Source organism: Sarcophilus harrisii, chromosome 2 (assembly GCF_902635505.1).
Source record: "Sarcophilus harrisii chromosome 2, mSarHar1.11, whole genome shotgun sequence".
NCBI lineage: Eukaryota > Metazoa > Chordata > Mammalia > Dasyuromorphia > Dasyuridae > Sarcophilus > Sarcophilus harrisii.
The window spans coordinates 486,984,650-487,007,175 of NC_045427.1; the positions used below are offsets into that span (position 1 = coordinate 486,984,650).

Genomic DNA, 22,526 nt, shown 5'->3' on the forward strand with positions numbered 1-22,526 from the left:
TCCTCTAAAAAATCAACTAAAAATCAGCAAGGCAGTATGGGCTAGAAACTGAAGGAGGTCAGAGCAAGGAGAATATACTGGGCTGGGGATGGAGTATTTTGGGAAAAGCTTGTAGAAGAAGGGAGGCTTGATTTACTCCTTGAAGGAAGATTTGGATGAACAATGAGCAGGTTAAAAGGACATTTTAGGTTTCCCAGAACAAGCTAGCAGCTTCACTAGTTATCTCAGGGAGCAATACAAAATTCTTAGCTGAAAAAGTAACTTTAATTAACTGAAAAATTAAAAAAGAAACTGCCAGATAGCAATTTAGTGGAGGTGGGCACCATAAGAGTATGCAATTGCAAGGCTGAGAATTGCTACCCAAGATGATAAGAACTTTCTTCTTTCTATAGTCAAGGTTTTGAAGAGTATATATATGTGTGTGTGTGTTTAAATGCATAAAATAAAAGCAAAGAAAACCAATTATATTGAATACATATTTAAAATATATTAAAATAGGCAATATACATATATATTTAAAGTTCATGACCTCCAGGTGATTCTCTAGTATTGCCAGAAAGACATTTGTAATATTTGGAATTTTGGTAATTGGGAGTTAGAGAGGGTCCAATGGTTTTGAGCAATAGAGGAAACTTTGTGTTATGGCAGGAATTACATCGACTCTGGGGTCAGGGGACCTGAATTCCAATTCTGGTTCTTCTAGTTCATTCCTCTCTCATGACATCTCTATTCCTCAGTTTCCTCATTTATAGAAATTAGTGTTCGACTAAATAGTCACAGAGGTTCTTTCTAGTTCTGGTCTGATTGTGTGCTTCATATATCAATCCATTCGATTGTTGGTAGACCATACTCTCATAGGATTTGGAACTGGAGGGACTTGAAATCTTGCTTTACTACTTTAGCAAAGACTGCTTTTTTATCCACAAAATGAGGGATTGGATGAAATGATCTCCTCTGTCCCTTCCAGCTCATATGATTAGTTTGTCTAATAACCCTGTGTGCAGATAAGGAAACTGTTGTGTGGAAAGTCCCATGCTGGTGCATTAGCCTACTTGTCCAGGCTTTCACCTGTTCTGGAGGCATCAGGTAAGTTAGGTACCTTCTGAACCTTTCAGGTAAAGCAGCCTGGCTGATGCTCCAGGGGCAGTTGGCATTTTCCCTGTTTTTTCAGCAATTACACACTTTGCAGCCTCTCTGACTGGGGACGGAAAACCTGAAGATCTTCCTCTGACCTGTCTTAGTTAGCTTGGAGTCCCCACCCCTTATTGACCCACTCCTGCTTCAGACAGTTGAGCCTCCTTCTTCTCTGTCCACCTTCTCTCCCTCTCCCATCTTTGTACCAGGAATTCTGTAAGGTCTCCCCCAAGAAGACCAAGCCTGGGAACTCTTTCTAGCAAGTGAACTGACTCCAGTTGGCCCATCCCTCCCTGTTACTCTCCCTATTCCTCTTCTTTAACTGGGAAGCCTGGGCAGTGTTGCTGGGTCTTGTTGAGGACTGGTGGGATGTTGGCAACTGATTCGTAATGTTGGTAGAGTTTGAGAAATTGCTTAAAATAACAATAAATCTGAGACAGTCTACAGGTCTACTTAGGGCCCGGCATTGTTTGGGTAATTTGAAGCAGATTTGGCTGGTGTTGGTGGCAAATGACCAATTTAACTGCTGTAATAGAAACCAGGAGAGGGAACAAGATGAGGATGGGGGCCATATGAACTCCTATAGCAAAAGCTCTTGGTTAGGGGGCTATGAACCTGTTTTTTTGTTTGTTTAATATTTTTATAACTGTATTTCAGTATGCCCAGCTTCCTTTGTAATCCTATTTATTTTATTTTTTGTGTTTATAAATATAATTCTCAGAAAGAATCTGTAGGCTTTACCAGACTGCCAGAGAGGTCTAGTACATGTGATAAAGGTTGAGAACCCCTCCTTTAAAGGAAAGGTGTGTTCAGGGAGTTGGGGGACGAGCTCTGTAGTGTCTTTCTGTGTGTGTGTGTGTGTGTGTGTGTGTGTGTGTGTGTGTGTGACAGAGAGACAGAGATTTGAGGCAGGACTTTCTCTGTGCTGAATAATAGCCTAGCCTGGGGTTGCACACCTGCTGGATGCATAGGATCCTGGATGAGAAGAATAAGACTACTACTTTGCATTTTTTCAGTTCTTTACATTTTTCAAAGTACCTTCCCATTTGGTGCTTCATTTGGCCTAGATCTTCATTAGCCCCATTTGATAGATAATCATAATAGTGTCGATAGCTGACATTTATGTGACATTTGAAGGTTCCAGAGCATGTTGAATGACTACTTTTGATACTGAAAGTCAGTCGATTGACAAACATTTATTAAGCGTCTCCTTTACGTCAGACCCCCTCCTCCTTCTCTTCCCCCTCCCCCCCCAATCAGGAATACAAATGCAAAGAATAAAACATTGCTGTTGTATTAGCCCAGGAGCTAACCTTCAGATGTGAAAGACAACAAGGACATATAGAAACATAATAAATGTAAAGAGAACTAATTCAGATAAACATCTGACAGTTAAGTACAAGGTGGTTTGGGATAGAGGGCAGCAGCAGTTAAGGGAATTGGGTCCATCATATAGGAACTGGTACTTGATCTGTGGCTTGAAGGAAGATTATGATTTGTAAGGTCAGGGTGAGAAGCGGCATTTCCAGGTATGGGGCACGATTGAGGCAGACATGGAGACAGAATTTGAACCTGGGTGTGTGAGACAGACAGACAGAGACAAAGAGAGAGACTGGTATGACTGGTCCCCTGGGAGGAGAGGTGATGTCAACCGAAGGTTGAAAGATAAATTGAGACTAAATGGTGAAGAGCTTTAAAAGATGAATGGAGGGGTTTATATTTTATCCTAGAGGCCATAGGGAGTAACTTTAGTGTAGGAATGATATAGTCAGATCTGCATTTAAGGAAAATGGTTTGGGTAACAGTATACAGGATGAATAGGAATGCTGGGAGAGAATTGAATCTCGCTGACCAATTAGGAGCCTGGTGCAATAATCTAGGTGAGAAGTGATGAGGGCCTGAACGAAGATGGGAGCTGTGTCAGGAGCAGAAGGAGATTAATGTGATGGAGGGGGAAAGGGCAAGATTAGGCAGCTATTGTATTATATGGGGTTGAAAAAGAATGGAGAGTCAAGGAAAATGAGGTTTTGAATTCGTGAAACTGAAAAAATAAAATGTCCTTAAGAAAAACAGGTGATTGGAAGAGGAGAGGATTTGTTTCAGACAAGTTGGATGGGAGATGTCTCTGGGTTGAAATGAGGAGTTTTCTGAGGCAGGAGAAGTGCACACTTCTGTGCAGTGGTTTGGAGAACTGAAGGGTCTCTGAGCCCATTAGGACTTTCTTAGCAATTGCCACCCAGCCTATAATAGTTATAATAGTTGGTGAGCCTCTTGTGACCCAGGGGCTTAGTCCACCTCCCTACATTTTCTTATGTCCCTGGCTGGCGGACAGACAGAAACCCTTTCAGTTGGGGATGTTGGTGCTTGGATTTCCCCAAGTTTTGCAGTGCCCAGACACCTGTGGGCCCCACGGGCAGGCCTCCCAGGTTGGAAACCTCGCACGGATGCCTCCTGAGCGCTTGGATGATGCATGTAGACTCTGCATGGGTGAATGCTGGCGTGCTGCCCACTGAGCGGCCGTCCTGCTCTGGGCTCTGGCTCTGTGAGCCATTTCCCTCGCAGTGGGAGGGAGTCTGTCTCTGAGTGGTGTGTCTGAGCATTTGGGTTCATCAACACTCCCAAAGGCAGAAGGGAGCTGAGTTGGGCTCCTTCATGGGGAGGAGGTGGCAAGCCAGCCGAGGGCCTTCCACTTGGCTCTGCTTTGCCTCTAGTTCTTTCTTGCCCTAGGTAGACCAGAACTCCAGGGAGAATTAATTCCCAAGCAACTAATTAGGTCCTGCTGTTCGGTACAGAGGATTTAGCTACAATGGGAATTGGATATAAATGAGGCAAGATAGTGTAATAGAAAGATTGCCAGATTCAGGGGCCAGCTTGGCCACTTAATGGTCATAATAACAACATTTATGTGATTCTTTAAGATTTGTACATTATTTTATAATAAGTAATGTGGCACTGGGCTCAGCTTTGGGAAGGCCTGGATTCAAATTCTGTTTCAGGCTCGCATGTTCTGAGGAATCCCTTTCTTGCTTTAGTTTCCTCTTCTGCCAAGGAGCAGGCTCTGACTGATCCTTTAATGTCCCTTCCAGCTCTAAATCAATAGCACCATGGTCCTATGAGGTATTGTATCTGTGTATATGTATGTGGATGTCATTATGTTCATTTCACAAATAAGGGAATGGATCCTCAGAGAATGGGACTTTTCCATAGTCATACACTTTTCTTTCTCCTGTACAGCATTGCATTTTGTGTGACACTCACCAAATTATTTTAATTTCCCTGGACCTTGGTTTTCTTAACAGGAAAGCATTGGTAATAATATACTCCACTTATCTGCATCTTAGGGTTGTTTTAAGTAGCAAATAAGATATTTGATGAAAATGACCTTGCAAATTTTGATGCTACCTATTATTATTTATTATATATTATGCCATAAAATATATGGAATACATATTATATGTTACATTATTTATTATTATATTAGTAATAGTGCAGTGTTTCCTGGATCCTTGGAAAGTTTTGAAAGATCCATAATAGGCCCTTACTAAATGCTTATTGATTGAGTGAGTGAGTTGAATGATTTGGTCTCTGATCCTAGGGTCATTAGTAGAACACTGGATCAATACAATGGAGATCCATATTAATCTCTAGATTATGCTCCAGTCCTGTCCCTTAGGATACCTTCAATTTTTGCTTAAGATCACAGAATCAAGGATGATAAGACATTTTCAAAATGATCGAATTCAAATTTCTCATTTTACAGATAAAGATACTAAGATCTAAAGAAGTTACACAGCACTTGCTAGGGATCTCCCAGGGAGTAATTAGAAGAGCCAGTTTGGGAGCTTTTGGTGCTCTGATTCTGAAGCCCCGCGCTCCCTAGTTGGTAGCTACTGAGGGTCCAGATACTCTTTCTCCATGCTCTGGCTGGATCTACTTGCTGGACAACAAAGGCGAGAATGAAGAGCTTTCTTGCAATTAAAAGGAAAATGTGCTCATAACCAATCTGGAATGAGACAAAGTCCTCCACCAATGTAGCATGCTCCGTAACCCTGTGATAATTCAGCTGATGTTTGTGTGATCCTCTGGATTTACAAAGGACTTGCCTTGCAGTAGTTCTGGATGGTAGATTAGTCTCCAGTATAATCATCCCCATTTGGAGGGGAAACTGAACTTACCCAAAGCCCCACAGTTTGAAGAGCAGCACCAGCTCTGCCTGCTGCACCCCAGGGAGATGCTCTTCCCCCTATCCCCCTTGCTGGGATTTATGTTGGGCCCATTCAGGGCCTGCTGGGATCAAGTCTGGACAGGTGGGTCAGCGCACAGATCAGCTTGCCTGCCTTCTTGTTCTATCCCTGCCCAAGGGGAACCTGAGCTAGCATGCCAGGCTCCCTGAGTCATCGGGCCCGGCCCCACCCAGCCCCAGTGGGGGGGCATGCTCTGAGCGTGCAGTTCACAGCTGCCTGCTGGCTGCCCAGCCCATGGCATGGGAACCCGCCAGCTTGTTTACATTTAGCAAACAGTTGTCCTTCCTTTGGGATGTGCGCCTAGTGGCCTTGTCCTTTATGAGCTGGGGTGCTGGAGCCTGACTGGCTGCCTTGACCAGGCTGTGGGGTTCCCACAGAACTGTGGAGTGGGAAGGGTATTGCTTCAGGGGACAAGGGGACAAGGAAAAGTAAATGCAGAGAGAGGGAGGAGGGGAATTAAATAAACAGGGGAGGAGAAAGAAGGGCAAAGGGAAGGAAGGGCAGAAAAGGAAGAGAGAAGATAGAAAGTGATTAGGATGGTAGAGAGCATCTAGTTCAATCTCCTAATTTTATAGTTGGGGAAACTGCCTTTTAGAGAGCCTTCAGAGTTTCACAGGTAATTAGGGGCCGGGTTAGGTCCTACTTGTTAATCCAAGCCAGAGTCTTTCATTTTCCCCTATGCCAAGCGTTGCCATCCCTCCATATCCCCTCACCTTAGCTTTTGTTCTTTGCCCACCCTTATCACTTGCATCACTGCCAGAACTCAGAGCCACTGAGAGAGAAGGAACACCACTGTAGCCAATTGGAGGCTTCTGAACGTCGCCGCTGGCTCCCTCACACACTGCCTTTCCCTGGACAAATCCCAGCTTGTCCGGGTCTGGGAAAGCCCGCAGGTGTGAAGGGCAGGGCAGGCTTCCCAAGTCCCTTTCTCTGGGACAGAGAGATGCCTTCTGTTTGTGGGCATGGCCACGGAGAGACTGTAGTCAAACCACCACTCCCCTATCCCCCTGTTGGCCATGGCAGCTTGGAGCACAAGCCTGGCCGCGGTCTCAGGCAGCGAGGTGGTGAGGTGCACAGAGCAGTGGGCCTGGAGCCAGAACTGGTCACCTTCCTTCAAACCTGGCCTCACGCCAGCACGGGCTCCTGGGAGAGTCACTTAGCCCCATCTGCCTCAGTTTCCTGGTCTGTCAAATGGGCGGGAGCAGGAGATGGCACAGTGCTCCAGCATCTTTGCCAAGAAAGCCCCTTATGGGATCACAAGCAGTCAGAGGTGACTGAACAAAAGCAGCAGAAAGCCAAGGTTTCTGAGAGGTACAGTGTTGATGCCGTATCAGTAAGCCCCATTTTGACCCACATCTGAGGACCGAAGGAATACTAGTTACTTTAAGGCCAGTGAGATTCCCAGGGAAGCAGAAAGAGTTTGGATTATGCATCTGAGGCTCTTGGTTTGAATTCTGGCTCTGCTGTTCTCCACCTGGGTGACCCTGGGTTAATCACTTAAGTGCTTCTGGGGCTGGAGGTGTCTTCTCTGAGGGATCCAGGGATTTGGATGATCTTTAAGGTGCCTCTATTTCCTCTTCAGAGATGAGAGAACTGAAGCTTAGAGAATAATTTACTGAAGATCCAGCTAGTTTGTCAGGAGGAAGAGATGCTAGAGCTCCCAGGTCCCAAGCAGTGTTCTCTCCCCGCTCTGGGCTGCCCAGCTCCGATATCTGGATTTTGACCACCTGCAGCAAATCCTTTGCTTCCATAAAGAGCGCTGAATGTGGAGTTAAGTGACCTGGACTCCAGGCATTTCCCTTTTTTGGATGTGTTTTCAGACAATCATATCTCCTTTGTATATTTCTCAGGGCTGCCGAGGGGGCTGGATGCTGTGAGCTGAAGGGAAGGGAGCCTGCATAGAAGATCAGGGTTCACCTGTGCAGTGTGATGAAAAGGAGGCTGACTTTGGAGTCCGAGAATGCTACCTTGTTACCTGTGTGAGGAGGCTACTGGGGCTCTCTAGGCCGTATTTTTCCCATTTGTAAAAGGGAGAAAATGTTCATGGTGGCCTGAGTTTCCTCCTAGTTCTTCTATATCTTTTTTTTTTTTTTTTTTTTTTTTTTTTGTATTTTGGTTTAAAGTTTTGAGTTTCAAATTCTATCCCTTCCTCCCTTCCCCACTTCCTGAGGCAGTAAGCAACCATGTGCAATTATGTAAAACAGTTCCACTTTTATATGATTCTTGATCCTAAATGCTACAAAAAAATGAAAAGATTTAAATAAATATATATAAAATAGCTAGAGCAGTACCAAGAGAAGGACTTTTTTTAGTTGTGGTATAGAACCTATCTACCATACAAGGTCGCAGTCTTGCCAGAGCCAGGCCTCCCATCTGGAGATGGTTGGCTGAAAGAATTCAGGTCATTCCTAGAGCATCCTTTGGGTGGAGATGGGACTTCAGCCAGAAAGAAACTTCTGTTTTGTTTTGTTTCTCCCTTTCCTGGGTTTGCCCTTGCATTTCCCCCTCTGTCACTTAATCTCAGTTTCCACAAGGGCGAGGGAGTCCAGTTTGAGGCCCTGCAGCAAGCCCAAGTTAGCCCTGCTGGCTTGAGCCCCCAGTGGCAGCGGCTTGAGCCCCGTAGGCTGGGAGCCCGGTAACAGCTGGCGCTGGCAGAGCCGAGGCCCACAGGGGCAGGCTGGCTTGCCCCTGCTTCAGTGCGGTCATTGGGGCTATATTTATCCAGACTGCCGCCTTCCCTTTAGCCACCGGCTCTGGGGGTGCTGCCCGAGTGTGACTAGGAAGGAAGCTGGGGTTTGCCATCTCTGTCGGGTTGTGTGTCTGTGGGGGCTCTTGCTCGGCAGAGAATTGTTCCTTTCCTGGGCTTGGGCCAGGAGGACTTGGGCACCCTGGAGTGCCTGGGGAAGCCAGAGAGGGGCTCTCCTAAGAAGGCATCGGGGAGGAAGAGGAGGGAAGTGTGGAGTGATAGCCAGGACAGGAACTTCTCTTGGAGAGGGGCTTTGTGGCCTCGTATCCTGGAGGATGTTGGGACCAGAAACTCTAGGTGGCCGGTCACCTGTGGAAAAGGACTTCTTGGAGCCGGTCCTCCTTCCAAGTCCTGTGATCTGGGTGTGGGAATAACCCCAAACAAATAGCTCCTGTCTGTAAAGACATAGCTCATAGCTGAATCCAAAGCAGGTGGATGAACAAGGATCTTTTTAAGTGTCTGTTGAGCTCTAGTATTTAAAAGATACATGTCATTGTAGCCCTTTGGAGGTGGAAAGGACAGGCTATGGTGGAAATATCACAGGATTTGGAGATATAGGACTTGAGTTCACGTTTAGCATCCCTTTCATAACTACCTATGCGATTTTTGCACAAATCAGATTTAACTTCTCTGATTCTCAGGATCCACAGCTATAAAATGAGGGACTTGGGCTGAAATGATCTTGGAGGGTCCTTCTGGGTCTAGCCTCCATAGTGATGATCTCCTGTAACCCTTTTCTTTTACAGATGAGGAAATCCCACACATAGATAATCAGGATGACCTTATAGAGAAGGAGCTGAGAGCAGATTCCCTCTCTCCCCTTTTTCCTCATGGTCCAAGACTGCGTCTCTTTTGTGACAGATACTTGCTTTGATTCTAAACCCCAGTAGAGTTCAGTGGGTTTATCTAGGTTTTCCTTTTGGACCATGGATATCACTGGCTCCAAGAGCTTGGCTGGGATTAGTTTTCATAGCTGGAAAGAAGGAAGCAAGCATTTATTAAGCACCTACTATATGCCGGGTACTTGCTAAAGTTATTTACACATAATCTCATTTGATCCACACAGCAATCCTGGGAGGTAGATGCTATTATAATCTCCATTTTGCAGTTGAGTAAATTGAGGCAGAGAGAGATTAATTGAACTGTCTGGGTCCCGAAACTAGTAAATACCCGAGGTCAGATTTGAACTGAGCAAGACTTAGATGTAACAGCTACCTTTGATATAGACTGAAAGCTGGCTCCCAAGTGGCCTTTTCTCTTTCTCTCTGGGCTTTTTCTTTGCCTTTCCTTTTTCTAGGCTTAGCATCCCACTTCACCTGTGGCACAGTCCCCAGTCCTCTCAGAATGCAGGCTGCCTTTCTCTGGACACGCTCCCAATGTGGCTGCGTCCCTCCTACAGAGTTGTAGGTGGGATATTCCTCTCCGGGCTCCCTTCCCAGTCTGCCTCTGAGGTGCCAGGGACCCAAGTGCTAAGTGCCCATCCCAGTTGTTGGGGCTTGTCTGGTTACCCAAGCAGGTGTGATGTGGGTGTACGAAGCAGGAGGAGAGAGTAGTACATCGAGAACCTTGTCTTCTAGATGGGCCCATTGGGTTTGATGATGACTTAGAAACTGAGGATGAGGATACGAACTTGTAGGCCATGTAATTCCAACCCACTTCCCAGTTCATTTTACTGAAGGGGGAATTGAGGCCTAAAATCATATTTCTTATTCAGTGACAGAGAAAATTGCTAATTTAGGATGTACAGAAAGGCTTAGTGGTCCTTAGGGTAGTGTCTAACTAGAATAATTCTCTTTATTTACAGTTTTCAAAATGTTTTCTTTGTAACAATTCCAGGAGTTAGGCAGAACAGGTATTATCATCGCTTTTTTTTTTTTTTTTTTTTTTTTTTTTTGAGAATAAAATATTTCATTTGTTTTACTTTAAGAAAATTTATTGATATTTTTTGTTTTAAAGTTAGCTTTACTTTGCAATATTTCTTCGCTTTCACTTTTAATAAGGATGCTTCTATAACAGAAAAGGAGGAATAAAACTAAATGCCACACTCACCAGGTCCAATATTATATACAGTGTTATACATTCTATCTCTATAAAAATGAGTGGCAGTTGTAGTCTCGTATCTCTTATTTGGTTATAAGCTTTTTTTTTTTTTTTCTCCTTGCTGAGGCGATTGGGATTAAGTGACTTGCTCAGGGTCATGGCTAGGAAGTGTTAAGTGTCTGAGTCCAGATTTGAACTCAGATCCTCCTGACTTTAGAGCTGGTGTGCTATCCACTACACCACCTAGCTGCCCTAGGTTACAAGCTTTTAATGATTATAATTTTACAACCTTCAATTTTGATTTTTTGTTATTTCCATTTACCTTATTGTAGTTATCATATATATTGCCCTATATATAGGCTTCTGCTCAGTTCATTTTCCCCATGAGTTCATATGTCTTTCCATGCTCTTCTGTGTTCTTAATATTTCTCATTTCTTTTATTACATTTAGGTACAACAGTTTGTTAAACCAATCCTCAATGAGTACGCAACTATTTTTGTTTCCAATTTTTTTGCTACCACAAAAAGGGCTACTATAAAATTTTTTGTGTATATGAGACCTTTCTTTTGATTGTTGATGTTCTTGGGTTTTGTGACTTTCATTGGATTCTTTGATATAATTTGATATAATTTTTATTTAATAGAAAAATAGAAAAAGATGCCAAGATCAGAAGTAAAATGACTTTAAAAAATTGTGACCTGGATCATATAGCTAGTGAGTGTGTGGATATACCAGGTTTCTTGAATCCAAGTCTTAGTAGTTTGAACAAACAATACCATATTGGTAAATAAAATAAAATAAGCATATTCATAAAAGCAGGTTGAAAAGTAGGAAAGGAGCTACACAGGGACCCCCCAATTCCCTAAACTCATTGGGGTGGGGAAGGACTGATTAGTTCTAAGTGTAAAAAACCAGAGGTTCATGATTGACCACAAACTGAACCTGAGTCAGCAGTGGCAAGCAGTTCTGAAGCAATCTAGTCAATCTGCCAAGGGAAGGGAGGGTGATAGAAGCAAAAGCTTAAGTAGAATTCTTTCCCAAGACCAGCATTAGTCAGGCATATCTCACAGGATGGTGCCCGGTGCTGATTTCTGAACTTCAAACATCATGGAGAGAAATTGTAAAGTCAGTTCAGAAAAGAGTGGTCAAGATGACTAAAAAGATGGAAGAGATAAGCTTGCTGATAAAGGACAAAAATGTGGCGACTTTTAGCCTGCAAAAGAGAACTCTGAGAAATAACTCCATTATTCTTCCGAGGTACGTGATGTGTTATGTGAGGCGTTTACTTAGTAGCTGAATTGTTCACCATAAACATAGGAAGATAAATGGGAAGCAGTGCTTTAATGGATTTAATGGATAATGGATGCTCCCCAAGTTGGGGAGCAACAGTGTCATCCAAGTAGATGAGCAGTCCCTTGTGGGAGGGAGGTCCTCCAGGGGGCAGCTGGTCACATCTTCCTGCTGTAATACTAACTGACATTGGTGAAGGGGGTACAGTATGGTGAGAAAAGGACTGACCTGGTTTGGAATCCTAGCTCTCTCTCTTCCTACCTGTGTGATTGGGACTCTACTGGCCTGGCCCTTAATTGTCCTGTCTAAACAATGAGCAGCTCTGATCAAACAAACTCTCTGGGACTTTCCATCTCAAATTCTTATAAGTCCTTTCCTTAAAACAACTTCATGAGGAAAAATGGAGTAAGTAACTTTATTTTCTTTCACAGATGAGGAAATAGGTCTCAAGAGACTTAATGATTTGCCAATAGTCATTGCTAGTAAATGTCAAGACCATTGTTGCTCAGTTATTTCAGCTATGACCCCATTTAAGATTTTTTTGGCAATTATACTGGAGCAGTTTGACATTTCCTTTTCCATCTCATTTTACAGATGAGGAAACTGAGGCAAACAGGGTTGAGTGAGTTGCTCAGGGTCACACAGCTAGAAAGTATCTGAGGCTGAATTTGAAGTGAAGTCTTTCTAACTCCAGATCTGGTGCTCTATCAATTGTGTCACAAGATAGGTTTGAAAATACTTCTGACTGTGAGTTAAATATACATCCTACTATCATACCATTCCATCTCCTAGGCAATACTTTCTGAGGTCAATGGGGAATAATAATAAAAGCTAGCATTTACTAGCTATGTGACCCTGGGCAAGTCGCCTAACCCCAATTGCCTCAATATAAATAAAATAAAAGCTAGCATTTACATAATGCATTAAGACTTATGAAATGCTCTGTACATATCAACTTAATTTGAATATTGAGAGTGACGGAGTATCAAGATTTAGAGGAAGGAAGATTTGGACTCAAATCTCATCTCCTATATTTACTAGGTGTGTTGTAATAGGGAAGTAGTAAAATTTGAGCCTCAGTTCCCTATCTTTAAAATGCAAGGGAGGCCATGTATCTAACTTGCTTTGCAAACTTTGAAGTACTATTTAAATTTTAGCTCTTAGCAGCCACGAAGCCCTGGTCACAAACATTAAATGATCCTGCTTTGGAGTGAATACGGCAGAATTATCTAAAGGATAAGAGCTGGTAAAGAATGATTATGGACCAGTTGTCAACTACAGTTACCCAGGATAAAATGGATGAAGGTAGAGAACGTTATTTGAAACTAGGATGGCAAGGTTTTGGTCCAACCTTTAGTTAAAGGAGAAACACCTACCAGCATAATTGTGGAGAGTTGTGCCCTTGCTTGGTTAACGGCTTCCCAGGGTATTTAGTCAGATCAAGAACCTCCTTCTCTGTGGTATTTGCTGTCTGAATCCTTCTCATTGCCTCCCATAGGGTGTGTGTGTGTGTGTGTGTGTGTGTGTGTGTGTGTCAGAGAGAGAGAGAGAGAGAGAGAGAGAGAGAGAGAGAGAGAGAAGGAAACCGGAAGAACACAGGGTGTGTGCCTCAGTGGCTTCTGGGACCAGGGTTCCAAAGAGTTAAACAGTCTGACCTCTGTGGTGTGTTGAAGTTAAGATTAGTCACAGTGTTCAGCCGAAGTGCTGGACTGGTTATAAAAATGAGTAATGACCACAAGCCAATAAAGAAGTGAGTGTTTTCAGGGAATTCCATAGGCCAATTGGAAAGTTTCATAGAGTGGGTGGTATGTGCTCCGTGGCTGAATCCAGGGGAGGGGACCTCAGAAAGCTGTCAGGGACTTCTTATTTCTGATCCAGAGTCTCCATCCTTGTCTTTCCTCGCATTTAAACACATTCTCTCTCTCATATTCTCTCTCTGTCTCTCCGTCTCTCTCTCTCTCTGTCTCTTTCTCTGTCTCTCTGTCTCTGTCTCTCTCTCTGTGTCTCTGTCTGTCTCTCTCTGTCTCTGTCTCTCTCTGTCTCTCTTGGTTGTGTCTCAATCTCTATCTCTCTCTCTCTCCCTCCTTCCCTTCCTTCTCTCTCTTTGTCTCTGTTTCTGTCTCTCTCCTTCCTTCTGTCCCTCCCTCATTTTTGAGCTAATGGGTAGTGGAATGAACAGGAAATATGTCTTCTGTAGCTTCTCCGTCTCCAGCAGGGCACTGGAGAAAGGAAGACATCGTAGCTGGTGACAGAGATGTAGGGTGGAATGTAGCCTATAGACTCCTCTCCTAGCCCTGCCTGGGGCAGTTTTCCCGAGGGGTCCAACCTCAGTCTCCTTGGAGAAGCAGAGAAATGTGGCTAGTAGCGGTTGTGAGCTTTGCTTGTGATTTCCTGCCAGACGTTGGAGGTGAGACATGGTGTAATAAGCAGAAACGATTTGGAGTCAGGGGGCTGGGTTGAAATCTCAGCTTTCCTGCTTGCCTGTTCTTAGATTACTTTATCTCTGTGAGCCTCAGCATCCTCATCAGAAGAGATGAACACTAAGATTCCTTCTTACTCTTAATCCCGTTATTCCAATTTTGTGATCTCTTATAAAAGGGGGCGGAGCCTAAATCCCATAAAGAAGGAGCTGAGACTGACTCCATGCTGCACCCAGCAAGGGGACGGTATTCTAGGCCCTCTTCTGTCGCTGCTGTACGACACTGAATCAATCACAGATTCCTCTGGCCTCAGTTTTTCTCATCCATCAAATGGGAATTAGATTTACAATGCTTTCCCTGGCTTAACACACAGAGTTGTGGTTCAGTGGACAGTGTCTGACCTGGAGCCAGGAAACCTATTCTAATCCAATGCTAGACATTTCCTAGCTGTGTGAACCTGGGAAAGTCATTTAACTTCTGTCTGCCTCAGTTTCCCTCATTAGTGAGATGGGAGAGATAACATTTTATTGTTAGGATGCAGTGAGATAATAATTGTGCTTAGCACAGCGCTTGTAAGTAAGCCCTATCCAAATGTTACCTATTACTGGGTTATTGTTATTATTAAATATCTGATAACTCTGGAAATTCTTTGATAAAAACAGTGGAAGAGTTAAGGGTGCCACAGTGGATAGAGTGCCGATCCTGCAATCAGGAAGATCTCAGTTCGAATCCAGCCTCACACACTTACTAGCTATGTGATCATGGACAAGTTGTTTAACCTTGTGTGCCTCAGTGTACTCCTCTGTAAAGTGAGCTGGAGAAGGAAATGGCAAACTACTTAAAGAATTTTGCCAAGAAAACCTCAAATGGGGTCTTGAAGAATCAGACATGACTGAAATGACTGGACAATAACAGCCACGTAGGAGTTAAAAATATCTGACAATTTTTTTTCAGTTAATTTTTATCTTTTTTAATCAGCAAAAAAATCTGCCTTGTCTCCTTTTCATCTTCCCCTAGATGAGAAAAAAACATACCCCTTGTCACAAACATCAATAGCCAAACAAAATAAATTTCTGCACTGGCTATTTCCAAAAGAAAAAAAAAAAATATATATATATATATATACACACACATACAGATATATATTTATCTATATATCTTTAGATATATGTATCTATCTATCTGTTTATGTTTTTATCAATCCTCATATTGTCAATAAGGAATGAGCTGAAATTATAGAAGTAGAGATCAAAGTTAGACACAGAAAAGGACTTTCTGGCTGAGAAAACCTTAGAATGGAAGAAACCAGAACAGATGTCAGGAGAACCCCCATCTCTGTGCCTTGGTACAGGTCATCCATCATATCCTATGCCTAGAATGTCTTCACCCCCACCTCTGCCCCTCAGAATCTCAGCATAAGTCTCACCTCTTTCCTACCTGAGACATTTCCTCACCCCTTCTTTTTCCTCCTCCCAATTGCCCTGCATTTATTTTGTATGTATTACATCTATATTTCTATATAGTTACATATTCTATATATTCTACCCTTCTATGTATTCTCTCTCTATATATTTGTATGTGTATCTAAGGACATGTAGCATTTATATATTACTTTTAAGGTTTGCTGAGCTCTTTACAGTTGTTACCTAAGCAGTTGAGAAACTGAGATAGAGGCTCATTGATTTGGTGAAGGTCACACAGCTAGCTGGTGTCCAAAGCTGGCCTTGAACTTGCGTCTTTCCTCCATCCACTGTGCTACCTTGTTTCTCACAAGAGAACGGGAGCTTCTTGAGGACAGGAATTTCTTTTGAATCTTGTTCTTTGTTTCCCTGCTACCTCTCACAGTGCCTGGAATACACAGTAGGCACCCAGTCGACCCTTGTTGATGGGGAGAGGGAGTGATCAGTAGGTGCATCAAAAGGCAATGAGGCGTGTGTGTGTGTGTGTGTGTGTGTGTGTAAGAGTGTGAGTGTGTGTGTGTTTGTGTATGAATGAGTGTGTCTCTGTGTGTGTGTGTCTCTCTGTGTGTGTGAGAGTGTGAGTGACTGGGCCTGGGGAACTCTGGTGCTAGATGTCCTGCAGTCACTTCTGGCCCCCCATCTGTGGGTGCCATTTTAGCCTGTGTCTCTCAGAGCTTTCCCAAGGTAGTGATTTTGACTGGCCACAGACCCAAAGGGAGGTTCCCTATTCTCTGAGCCACCCAGCTCTTCAGTTTTTGGTGACAAGTGGCTTTTTCTGAACAGCTTCCGGGCAGGGTAGCCTGAAGGGGGGAAGGGGGAGGGCAGCCAGGAAGAAGTGTCTAAAGGATGTAGTACTCTCTATGAGCACACAGGCAGCTGTATGGGTCCTGCTGCCTCGCAGAGCCCCACAAAAGGCATTCTGTGTGCTGGAAGAATCGCTCCCTTGTGTGGGCTGAGTAGGGCATGTGGTTCTGAGAAACAGAAATGGCTAGCTCCCGGCTATTCCCCCCGCTGCCCGCCCTTCGGCTCTCCCTTGGCTTCCTGTGGGTCCAGTTCTGGGGCTATGGAAAGAACACTCCACAAGAGCCAGGAAAGCAGGGTGTTAGCCCAGCTCACTTGCAGAGGTGACATTAGTCATTCACTTTCCCTCTCCGGGTCTCAGTTTCTCCATTTGAATATAAGGTTGTAGATTTTGAGCATGAAGAGACCTAGAAAACCATATGATTCAGAGCACCTGTTTTATAGAGGAAGAAATTCTTGGGAGGGCAGGTGGTTTATACAAGTGAGGAGCAGTGTCAGAATTTGAACTTGGGTCCTTTTGACTCAGAGTGAGGCAGTGAAAAGTGTGCTAAATTTGGAATGGAAAATCTAGGGTCAGTGGTTCACCTGAGGCCACCTGATGCATGGGACTTTGGAGGGCCCTTAATCTCCCTGAATCTCGTTTCCTCATGGATCACATTGGCCTCTGAGGACACTTCTCCCTCTTAGTCTTTGATCCTTAGGATCCCATGATTCCATAACCAAAACTCTGTCCATTCTGCTGGAAAGAATCCTGCTGGCTTCTTCTCTTAGGCTCCATTTCTGGGTTTCAGTTTCTCCATTTGCACCCAGGAAGTTTTACATGTCTGAGGTTAGATTTGAACTCGGGTCCTCCTGATTTCAGGGCTGGTGCTCTATCCACTGCACCACCCAGCTGCCCCTTAGACGCCATTTTTTAAGCAAGAAAAGACAGCTTTCCTGTTGGTGGGTGGGTGGGGGGTAGGGAGAGGGTGAGGTGACAACAAGGTTGAGATTCCTGGTTCTGGTCCTGCCCTCACATACAGCGCCATTTTAGAGTCTGCAGTCAGGAGGAAGTGATGGTGTTCAAGTGGGAGCTGGAAGGATCTCGTTGGTCATTCCTCCATTAGAACTGTTCTGCGCCCTACCCAGCAGGTGGGCTACCCAGGCTTTGTTTAAAGGCTCTCTACCTTTGCACCCCCTTCCCCCAGTGAGGGGAGCTCACTGCCTCATTCCCCTTTGGGTAGTTCTCCCTGTTTTTGAGTTCATCTTAAATTTTTCCTTCCAGAACTTTCTACTTGTTTCACCTAATTCTTTCCTCTGATTCCAAATAGAACAAACCTAATTCCTCTTCCAAATAAAAGCCCTTCAAAAACCTGAAATTCGCTGGTGGGCACCCCTTGTGGCTTCTTCCGTCCCCCCGTTTCCCTGGCTCCCTTCTCTGGTGCAGCCTCCCCTTGGCAGAAGGCTTTCTGAGCCCCTCCTCCGGAAGCCCCATTCCCTTTACTCTGTATGTATCTTGTTATTCCGCAGTTAGATATGCTGATCAGAACGCTGGCTCCTTGTTTTTGCCTTTCTTGAATCCTCAGCCCTTCTGGTACCCAGGGCAGCAGGTGGCTCAGTGCAGCGTGCCTGGCCTGGAGTCAGGAAACCTGAGTACAAATTAAGGGTCAGATCCTGGCTGGGTGACAAACAAGTCACTCAGCCGTGGTTGCCCCCATCTCCTCCTCTGTACAACAAACTGGAGCGGGCAGTGGCCAGCCACTCCGGCCCCTCTGCCAGGAGTCAGACATGACTGAGACAACAAACGGCGGCAATCCCCAGCTCCTGGCACAGCGCCTGGCCCGGAGCAAGGAATCAAGTGATGAAATAAGCCTTCCTGGTGCCTTCAGTGGCTTCTCATGGGGCACTGAGGCTTCTTCACACTGGACATTGTCCTAAAACATGGTGCCAGGTCACACAACTAGGAAGAAGAGCTGCGTTTCCCCAGGGGTGCATGCCTAGGAAGTAGGGATGGAAGGCCCACCGATTGCCTTGGTGCCTCCTGGAGTTAGTCTGGCTTAGGGGCCCCTGCCTCCATCCCAAGACTTTTAGCACCCCGGTTTGGGGCCGAGGAGGGAGCCTATTGGCCAGCAGTGAACCTAAGGGCTGGAGCAATGGCAGGAACTTTCTGTACTTTATTATGGAAACCAGGAAGTTCTCTCCTGCATTTTCAAGAATCCCTCGCGGTTCTACCAATCAAATACGCTGTGGTCAGCAGGTGTTTGAGAATCTGAGGCGGGGCATCGGGAAAAGGGGAAATTGCATGCCTTAGGAAACATTAAATAAGCTGCCCCCAGCCCAGATCCTCCTTAGGCAGCTAGCTTTCCTTCCCCTCAGAGGTTTCTGTTGTGGGCCAGTTGTCTGGGAGGCTTGCAGAGCAGCCCATTCAGTGTAAGGCATCTGCCCCCCGGTCTGGAGAGGCCCCCTGAAGCCCTTTGTTCATTGGAGACTGGTGGACCCCGCGCAGAGAAGGGCTGGCGGGGCTGTGGTTCACCAGCAGCCTTGGGTCCCCGGCCTCCCAGCGGCAGTCCCGCAGGCACTCCTTCCCAATGAGGCTCCACCTGCTCACCTCTCTCTCTGGAGGGGCCTTGCCCTGGTTTGGGGGGGACCGGAGAAGGCTGGCAGGTGAGCACAAAAATTAGGAACAAGGGAGCTGGGCTCTTGGCGTCCGCCCAGGAGGGTCCCAGAGGTGGACTGGCCAGGCTGGGGGCAGAGGGATCGTTAAAAGGTGGGATGGGGCCTTGAGCTCTTGCCTCTTAGTCAATTCCATTCTACTTCACTTTCTTCTTAACTTTCTGTGGGGCAAAGAGACAGGGCATTGTACCCACCCAAGGTACAGTGCAGTTCTCTAGCTTGAAAAGTCAGACTGGGGGGTTTTAGAGCCCAGTTTTGTGGAAATGGATCCAGAGAAGCCTAAACCTCTCTAAAGACAAGATCATAAAGCTCAGGGAGAGGTAGAGTTCCCCTTCATCCTTTCCTTTATAGTATAAAGTCAAGTTTGCCATTTACTTTTCTTATTTTTCCAGTTTTTTGGCAGACAATAATTAAATCAGGACAAGCAATAGGGTATTCGATTCAGTGAGCATTTATTGAACAAATTCAATTCCTAGCTCTGGTATCTTATTTTTCACCATTTTTCCTTCCTCCCCAAGCCTCCCTTCTACCCCCTTCCAAACTCCTCGGTGCTATTGGATTACTGCGTGAATCTCTCATTGAGTTAGTTGTGCCTAGAAATTCTCTGGAGTGAGTGAGAAATTCTCATTTCTTGACCCAGGGCAAACTCAAGAGGCAGTGTGAGCTGTAGAGCCCAGTACAGAAAATGGGGCTGTGGAGCATTTTTTTGTATTTTCTTAATATTTTTCTCCCTCCCCCCCAATTTTATTGACAATCTGTTTTACTGTTCTGAGGAATCTTACTTGTTTGCAAAGGCTATTTGCGTGCTTGCAGCAAAGCAGCTGTAGAGTGGGTGACCATACTGTGTGTTTATTTGGTAGACTTATTTTCTCGGGGTCCTCAGAGAGCTTTATAGGGATAATGACTATTACTGTAATACTGCTGGTGTGGGTATAGAGAGAGAGGGCTATGGAGTGACAATTTTCCTTCCACAGCCAAGAGAATAAAACATGATTGTTTTACCAAACTTTAGCCAGATAGGGACAAGATGCTAACCCAATTAAATTCTGCTCAAGTTCATTCCAACAGGCATCTCTTCATTCTGGATATTTTAAAGATATTTTGCCAGATACCTCAGGAAACAAAAATAAACAAAAAGATACAGTCCGTGGCCACCAAGAGTTTAGTTCTGCTGTGGGTATGCACAAAGATAATTGAAGGAGAGAAGAGACTACTGATGAGGAGAGTAAGAAAGGAGGCAGCTCCTGAGCTAGGACTGGCAGGAAGAAAAGCATTCTGAAAGGCAGAGATAGAGAAGTATGTTTGTCCATGGGGACAAACACAAGTGCAGGAGATCCATGCTGAGTTCAGGACACAGCTGACCCAAGCCCCAGTTCCTAGCCTGAGTTTCTACAGTCACCCCTAAGTCATTTTCTTTGGGACTTGGCTTGTCTTAACAACACCCCCTGGCTATTGGACAGATGCCAGTGCTGCTGGCAAGGGTGGTTTTCATCCCTTGTTCAAAGATGATCGGCCAGTGACAGTATTTGAGAACTAAGTAGATACCAAGAAGTGGGTTAGTCATCCCAGGGATGGGACTTAAGGAGCGAGTCCTTGTCTTCAAGTGCTTGTGGCCTACTTAGGGGATACAGAAAACATACACATGCTTTAGAATACTCAATAACCTCCCCTCCCCAAAATAAGGATACAGAGAAACAAGCAGTCCTTTCCTTTATTCTGAGAGGTGGAAGGAGAGGCGAGGAAGGATCAGGTCAGATATGAATTCAGGTTTTCCTTATTCCAGGTTTGCTCCTCCATCTGCTGGGCCACCTGATTGCTCCGTCTCTTCTTCTTAAGACACAATTCAAGCACCATTCAAGAAAATTCTTTTTCTTTCTTGCATGGTTTCCTCAACTCTTTCCCAAATGATCTTGTATCTCTCATTTTGAAAGTGGGTGGTAGATCTCTGGGTGATCAATCTATTTGTTTGCTTATTTTAACCACTAGGTAGATAGTTTTCAGCATTTAGAATTTTGAAACCTGAATAGCATGTGACATAGATTTAAGAAAAATCTTGGTATATCTTTTTATGTATTCACTTTATGTTTATGCTGTGTATTTTTTATTTTTTTATTTTTATTATTTTTTTTTATTTAATAGCCTTTTATTTACAGGTTATATGTATGGGTAACTTTACAGCATTGATAATTGCCAAACCTCTTGTTCCAATTTTTCCTCTCTTACCCCCCACCCCTTCCCCCAGATAGTAGGATGACCACTAGATGTTAAATATATTAAAATATAAATTAGATTGTGTATTTTTTATGAACTTCTCTGTAACTGTTTGTGAGTAGGGACTGTTTTCATTCTTTATTTGTAACCCCAGCATCTATAGCAAAGTGTCTGGCACATAATGGGTCCTCGATAAGTGCTTGTTGATGGATTGGTCGATGTTAAATTTCCTTCTCATTTTAGACATGGGGAAATTGAAGCTGAGAGAAGGGGAAGTGATTTCCCAAGTCATTCTGTTGGTTCTTGGCAGAACTGGCTCTGGGATTGAGGCCTCCTGATTGTCCTCACTCTAGTGTACAACACTCTCTGCAGAAAAGTCCTTGTGCCTTGATAAATGTGAATGAATACCTTCGGATGATGTGCTGGAAAAAAGCTCTGAACTTGGACTCAGAGACTCTGGCTTTTGAATACTGCCTTTGTAACTTGCAACTTGTATGTCTGTGGATAAGAAAATCTCTTATTTCCTCTGGTCCTCAATTTCCTCCTATGTAGGCATGTAGACTGCTATATAAAATGAAGACTAATTAGATGACCTAATGTCACTTTGGGCCATAAATTTATATATATTATACATACATACATATTATTTATAAAAAGCACTTTTGCCGTTATTTGTGCCATTGTGCCTTGGACACACTTGTTTTGGATCTTGGCACAAAGGAAAAAATTGGCACCCGAGGTTATCCTCTGTGTTGGAATGAGTATCCATAGTCCATATCAGCAGTGAGAGAATTGGACCCAATTCATTACCCCAAGTACTGAGGATTTTTCTTACATGTACATCCCATTCTATTCAAGTTTCAAAAGGCTAAAAGTTGAAAAACTATGTTAAGGACTTGACAAAGACCCTACTTAGTGGTGAATAATGAGTCAAATTAAGGAAACAAATAGACCCACAACCCAGAGAGCCACCACCCACCTTCAAAAGGAGAGGCCCTCATTCTTCAAACATATTTGTAGAAATATTTTTTAAAAATTAAAAACAGCTCCACGTAACTGGAGGAAGGGAACATGTGGGATGCTTCTGGGACTGACTTTGGAATTATTCTTTCTCAGATGCAATGATCAGAGGATCAGGGCTGGAAGGGACCTCAACTTCCCTTATTTTTATAGAGGAGAAAACTGAGACTCTTTTAAGTAACTTCAAGTTAAGTGACTTGGCCATAACTACAATAAGCATTGCAGTAGGATTTGACCCTTTGGCCTTATGACTTTTTTTTTTAATTGCATTGTTTATATATATTATATATATGTGTATATATATAATATATTATGTATATAATACAATATATTATATATAACTATATATATTTATAATTCTAGATATATAATACAATATTGGGAGGTGGTTCTCGCCTTTGCCTCTTCCGCTGACCCATAGCTGTAGAATATTGCCAGGGCTTTTAGGAGTCCTATACAGGGAGGGAAAACACTTAAATTTCTATAGACGTCCTTTTCTCATTGCTC

The 22,526-nt window shown here is 44.1% G+C and overlaps 1 protein-coding gene across 4 annotated transcripts in view; it reads left to right on the top strand.

The window, feature by feature from the left end:
- Positions 1 to 22,526, top strand: part of RXRA (retinoid X receptor alpha) — a 426,208-nt gene that overhangs the window by 287,966 nt on the left and 115,716 nt on the right. The window contains exon 1 of one of the 4 annotated variants that reach the window (XM_031954925.1): positions 10,906 to 11,422. The exons of 2 other annotated variants lie outside the window; for them this stretch is intronic. Coding sequence is in view for 1 of the 2 variants with exons in the window: in XM_023494337.2 (XP_023350105.1) it covers positions 18,704 to 18,779 (76 nt within the window). In the remaining variant the exon portion in view is untranslated. Of the gene's footprint in view, positions 1 to 10,905; positions 11,423 to 17,122; positions 18,780 to 22,526 lie in introns of those variants that run through there. One more of the 4 variants, XM_023494337.2, reaches the window with a different exon arrangement.